Source organism: Ceratina calcarata, unplaced genomic scaffold (assembly GCF_001652005.2).
Source record: "Ceratina calcarata isolate Rehan_Ccalc_2016 unplaced genomic scaffold, ASM165200v1 scaffold363.2, whole genome shotgun sequence".
Taxonomy (NCBI): domain Eukaryota; kingdom Metazoa; phylum Arthropoda; class Insecta; order Hymenoptera; family Apidae; genus Ceratina; species Ceratina calcarata.
Window position 1 is genome coordinate 571,065 of NW_017159356.1, and position 6,765 is coordinate 577,829.

General features: G+C 43.5%; 1 protein-coding gene across 3 annotated transcripts in view; it reads left to right on the forward strand.

Annotated features, from left to right (window-relative positions):
- Positions 1–6,765, forward strand: part of LOC108625523 (uncharacterized) — a 132,812-nt gene that overhangs the window by 59,157 nt on the left and 66,890 nt on the right. For all 3 annotated transcript variants that reach the window (XR_001916653.2, XM_026814028.1, XM_026814027.1), the window contains one exon: positions 3,118–3,190. Coding sequence is in view for 2 of the 3 variants with exons in the window: in XM_026814028.1 (XP_026669829.1) it covers positions 3,118–3,190 (73 nt within the window). In the remaining variant the exon portion in view is untranslated. The remainder of the gene's footprint in view (positions 1–3,117; positions 3,191–6,765) is intronic.

Consider the following 6,765-nt stretch of genomic DNA (forward strand, 5'->3'; position numbering starts at 1 on the left):
TGTCATTAAAGATTTCTCTAATCATCCGAACACGTAACGGACGACGATCAAGCGAGGGGCACTCAGCCGTGGCAAGGTGCAAGCGGACAAATCCGTAAATTAAACAAACACCTTATTGACACACTGATCCTTCAGCATGAAGGTATCCTTCCCCTGAAACTAAACGCTGTCCACGAGGGTGAGAAAGACGACGGGGTAGAGAAACTGATCGCCACCGTACCCCACGAGTGGATAAAGAAAAGCGAGAGCGGGGCGGCGAGGGAATGAGCGAAAGGGATGGCGAGAGACTCGGCAATCCGAATGAACGAACTACATCGCATACGGGGTCTTAGCAGGACTTAACGAATATTGCCATCGATATCCGGTAGCCGACTCCTCTTCTTCTTCTTCTCCTTCTTCTGCTTCTTCTCTTCCTGACGTCGCGTAGGAACCTACTTCTGTCCCTCGGTGGCGCAAAGACGCGTTACCGAGCCCGTCGTCCTCGATTCGACTCGGCCCCGAGTTAATTTACCGCGCGCGTTAATTTGTTCCACGGGATTTTTCGTACTCGACGCAACCCGAGCTCAATATATTGAATCCTTTCCAGCATTCGGTTAATCTACAGTTTTTTCACGCGACCGTGTTGCTCTCCACGATAAGGAAAATTAACTATCCGTCGTTCCGATGAATCTTGTAAAACGTGTGTAATAAAATAGAATTTTATATAAAACACTCGAATACTGATTAAAATTGAAATCAAGTCGACACGAGCATGACTCGTATCCATACACGCATGATGATAATAGACAAAATACGAACCGTGTAAGAACATTACTGGAGAACCAAAAAAGTGAAATTTCATGGAGGGTGAATTTATATGATTGCAAAATTTAAACAGTAATTGGTCAATTCCGCAAATCGGACTTCTGATCGCTTGCCTCGCGCGAATTGGTCACACCTCCGTGATTAATGTACCGAGATTACAAATAAATTGCTGAAATGTATGACGGTTAAAAAGGACGAACGGGGAGCGGGAGAAGGAGCGGAAACAAAGGACGCAGGAGCTCGAGGAGGATTACGTCGAATTACACGGAACGAGGACAATAAAACATCTCGGTTTCGCGTTGAACAGAGAAAACGAAGGCTCCCCGGTTATTTCGTTACGCCACTGTTTTCTCCCTGCGCGCGTACGACGAGGAACACCCGTGGCCGGCGAGGTTGAAAAGAGTCGGGCGACAAGGTAGATAAATTAGCACCGGTAATGAAGACTGAGTTCAGCGTCTGATTAAACAAACACAGGCGAAACGCGAACAAGTGGGAGGCGAACGTGAGGTGCAGGCGATGTGGACGTTTAAAAGGCTTACCTCAAACCTGCAATTATGTCGAATAACGCTACGGTCAGTTTTTGCTTTGCCTCATCTCTCATTCAAGTGTTAGTTTGTCAAATACTTCGAGTCTTGTTTTTGATGATAAGAAAAGTGACAGATAAACAATTTTTGTTTAATTGATTTCAGAAATTTTCCGTTTCTTTCATTTTTTAAACATAATCACGTATCCAGGTACCAATGCCCTTTCCCAGACACGGAGACGTTCGCGTGTCGCGGTGCTAGCCGTTCGTAGAACGGTGTGTCGTTTCATTTTCGACGCACGTTCGCAAAATGAAAATGTATGAGCGCGTGTAATACGTGTACGAGCGTACGCATACACGGAGGTACGCGGAGGATAGTTTTCGGGGGCCCCGGTCAGCGGAGCACGAACTCTCATCGAGAAGAGTCGCTCGCTCGCTCAAGGCTGGAGCCTCTCGAAATTACGCGGGATGAATTAAAAATAGCGGTCGCTAAATCGTGAAAAACAAAATCCGGCCGGATTTATGGCCGCTTTTTGAGATTTCCAGTCACGAGCTATTAGTCGTTGGACGGTTTTGCGAAAAATACCGAAAATAATCATCGGACAGGTTACATGCTAATCTGGTCCTGACCAATCACCAACCGGCACAGACGTGTTGTAATTCTTTCCCTCGGCAGGTTTGTAAATCCGCGTTGGACTAAAAAAAATAGGCTCTCTTTATTACATCCTCCGACAAAGAGACGTTACACTCTGTGCATTTTCATTTTATCTGTATTTTCAGTCGCTGTCATTTCGTTTTATTGTCGTTTCTCATAAATTAATAAAGACAGTCTAGTGATTCGATTTGCATGTAACAAATTACAATGTGAAATATTCCATTTCGTCTCACGGTTTCTAAAAATGGAAACCTCTCATTCGTTTTGATAAATGCTAAAATAGAATGAACCTAATTTCTTTCGAACATAAAAGAATGTTTAATCAAAAAATACTAACATTTTTATTTCATTATAAAATACAATTGTGTAAGGCAAGGAAACTGACGCTGCTTAATTTCAAGAAAAGGCGAGTTGCAGAGAATGAATAATTCATTGTCAATCCGAGTTCCGCAGTATTTCACGGTTTATTTTCTGCCGGTGAATTAATCGTTAACAGGCGATCGTTAGATACTATTTTCAGTTCGAAGAGACGAGATCAAGGTCCGCGCAGAATAGAAAAGAAGCTGCCAGGTGGTTGAATGTTACCCACGAGTCGGTTTATTTATGATTTCCATTTTGCTTTTTTTTAACCGCGATGAATTAGCTCGCGCGGTCCTGGACGATGAGAACCTAGGTGAAAAAATAAGCCGGAGCGGTAATAATTATTATCGAAATCGGCGCGACGTCGGGGCGAGAAGTAAAAGCGATTCGTGACGTTCGACCGCCGGGCAAGGACGTTCAAGTTTAAACGAAAATAAAAATTCTGCTGTTCTAATTATAGAATGCGTTCATCCAAGCAGTAGCTGCTTAAATTATCGATACGCCGTGAGCTGGCGAATTATTATACAGATTGCCAATTGAAATTCACAGAAGAATAGATAAAAACCGTACAAAATCTCTTCCATATAATTAAACCAATATTAATTATCACTTTTACTATTAAGCTGAATATAAAATTAACTCTTTGCATGCATGCGCGAGCTTACGTTCAATCACGGATACGTGATTTCCGGTGAAGTGTTAAGAATATTCTATTTATTCTAATAAAAAGCATTTCAATATGATGGATTGCTAATATAATTTTATTCTGTTCCAGGCTCGCTGGAGGAATGTGACGTAAGCAGTGGCAATAGGCAGGAACGAGAAGAGATCACCGGGTCCCCAGAACGGTGAGTCACAGATTAATCAACTGGTGCCGCTCCGACGGTAATTATTTGGCTTGGCGATCGAAGTAATTACCGATCGCAGCGGCGCACCTATGCACCGTGTAATACGCGACTTGTTTTTCAACGACACTGACGCACTATCATCATACAGTGAACGCAGGCTCAGTCGAACTTTCCTATAACTGTTCTTAGCACAGGTAGCAGCAGCAGCAGATTCCTTGTGCAAACAAGCTTCCATTTTCAGTGAGTTATCATTCATTGACGTAGAAGCTCAATTTGCTTTTGGATAGAATACTTGGATGTTCCCAGGATCGTACGATGTGCATAAATTTTGATTTGAACGTCCCTACAATTGTTCTGTTAAAATAGGAGTTATTTTGCAAAGAGGCATGCTTTTTCAATAAATTCTTATTGGTCGAATCGAATCCGCTCCAGGATAAGATACTTATGTAATGTTTTATTAGGCTATGCTCCGATGGCTTGTTAGACTACATTCTGAAACTGCTCGAAAGCTTGCGACAAGGGTGGTGTTGCATGCCTGGGCTTCGTGCGGAAGGTCAATTCAGCATGGAAACGATGACGTTAATAATGCCGAGATAAAGCATTCCATGAATATAAATACGTAGCCGTGGTTTCACTGAAGTGACGTTATTAGGGAATTCAGAGTGACCTCGATTACATTCGGTGCAGCACTTCTATAATTCTCCTAGCAATCAATTTCGTTCCTGTTTGTCTTATGACACCTAATTTCAACTAACACAGCAGTAAAAGGCGTAGAATATAAATAGGGAACGTCAATTGTATAGATAAGAATTCGAAGAAAAAGATTTTAAAAGGACCGAGCTTTCTCGTAGAAACGATTCCAGGCGCGAGATGATCGATCGGATAGGTAATAGCGATCGAAGCAGAGTGCTTCGCGCGAAAAGAAACGAAACTGGCTAACGCGCGTCGGGGAGAGGGAGAGAGAGAGAGAGAGAAGTGGTGGTCTCGAGCGTGTTTCTGGCCCGGGGCGACGCGGAATCACTCAGAAGAGCAGCGTCCGGAGCCGTTAGCTCATTTTTGCGGACCGTTTACAACGTCCTGTCCACTCGCGTGGCATCGTTGCTGGCATTTCGATGCATAATAAACGAGCAGTTAGCCGTTGCGCGCCGTGGCTCACACCTCTCCGGGCCTCTTTTCTACGAGTCAAAGGGGTACGGCGGCCGTGGCTTTGCCTTACTCCCTCGCCAGGCTCTTTTCCTCGCGGCCGACAGTTGTTCCTCCTCTTTCCACGTTCCGCTCGCTTCGCGCCAGGTCCCGTCCTAAAGCAGGCTAACGCTGTCTTCTCGTTTGTAGAGTTCCTTTCGAGACGAGCCGCGCATAACGAGATGCGAGACGAGTTTCGTTGCGTTGTGTATCGTTTGTTGGCTGAACCGAGTCTAACGAATGGAAATCCGATTTGCACTCCCAGAACCGCTCCTTTTTCTCGAACGCACGTCCGCTCGGTGCGCCGGTTTTCACGAAAATTCGTTCGCCCGCTCGTTACGTGACCGTGTCTCCTTTCACGGGTTTAACTCGACACGGCGTCAACTAGACAGTTCGATCTTAAGTTATTAAAATCAGGAATTGATGATCGCAGTCATTTCATAAAATAAATAAGGAAGTCATTTTGTTGGTCATGTATAATTTGATTAAGAAACGCAAAATGGCTGAACTGATTTCCTTTTAAATTATCGAAAACTATTAAATCAGTTTTAATATGACGATCGTTTCTTGCTATAATTTATAAGAGTAACGGAAAATTTAATTTCCGTAACCGTTTTACAAAATCCACCGACTACACTGCAAAAATCGTAATTGCACGTAATAAAAAACGTTGCAGTTTTACGCTGGCACTAATTTCCCAAGGATACAATATTCTTAATGAATATACTCGTAACGTTCGATCATTCCTTTTGTTAAAAAAGTTAATAATACTTTTCAACGCTTTTGCATAACCCTGGCAGGGATCGGTTCAGCGTGTCAACAGTTAATAGGTGATTTTATAATGACGATTATGATTATGATCATGGTTATGGTTATGGCTATTTATAATAAGCGCCGCGATCATCAGATATCGGTATATGATAATAATAATGATAATAATTATAGTTCTTTATCGCGGCCGAGTTAAATGTAGTGTACGTAGGTATCTACTTTTAATAAAATTGCTGGAGTAAAAATTCTCCGTTGCGGCGTAAGAAGACGTAAACTCAACCTTTGTTCCCGTGAAAGTTCCAACTGCCCTTACTGCCAATTATAGTCTTACTCAAGACTCGTGTCGCGCACTTTACATTGCTCACATTTATTAAACGAAGGGAACTTATTATTATAAATAATTTTTTTAAGGAAGCTAATCAATTTTTCATCTCTGTATAATTTTTAAACTTATAAAAACGCATGTGCATATATAGAATAGTGATGCTATTATAATCAGGCTAGATCATCGTCGACCATGAGAAAGAATTAAACACGATCTGATCGACTCGAATTGGCTGAAACAGAATCGATAATCGATGCCACCTGCAGAAGGACTCGAAAACTAAAAAAAAAAAAAAAACGAGGTGAAAGAAAAAACGTGGAAGCGGCGCGCATCGGAGCGATTATTTGCGCCGCGCGACGATAATGGATACGGAAAGGCGGTTTGAATCCGGCCGAATGGGCGTATGAATGGTCGCCGTTTAGCGTAATTATTGGCGCATTGTCTACGGCACAATACCAGCCGCGAAATTGGCATGCAAAAATCGGATGCGATCCTATTGTACGCCATTGTGCCGTGCGATCCGTGGCCGTGCGTGGCCACCACCCCGCAGTGCTCCTCTCTCCGCGTTTTTGAATATTTCGCTCTGTCAATGCCGCCGTTCGCCAATCGAATTTAGCCTCGAACCGTGCCGGAAAGATTTTCCATCGGCTTCATCAATTACACGCAGTTCCATTTCTTTTTTTCTCTCTCTCTGTTCAATACCGTCAATCGATTGGAAACTTTTTCGATAATTCTACGCACAGTTCCATTTTGCTAGTGTAGATTACGATTCGATACCTTTTGATCTATCAGGCGAGGTTTACAATTAATTAGGAATTCTAAGTCGAATCCTTGAACGTACGAATACTACAGTTTTATAACAGTGGTTCTCGTAAATCAGCAACGGGTTCGTCCTACTTTCGTGAACGTTCCGCGTGTACGGCGACGGGTTACGTTGGCGCCGTTGTCCGAGGTGAAAGTTCACGGATGATCGTCGATCATCGAGGCCGCGGACATGATCTCTTCTCGTTCCATCTCCGGAGGAATTTCTGTATGTAGAACTAGAGGCTGGAGGTGAATTCGACTGGTTATTAGGCGAGGGACCGATTCCGTATAACTCTGGTTTGAACCGCGGGCTTTTTGTCCGTTGCGGTCAGATTGGCGGCCATTATGTCCCGAAAATTGGGCCTTAATTGTGGCGGCGGTAATGAGTCCGGGTTGCTCTAATGCACACGTAGTGCCTTAAAACGCCGCGTCTAACGGGTGAACCGAATACGTGAATGTCGAACGTAACAAGAGTTCTATTGTATCATTTCTA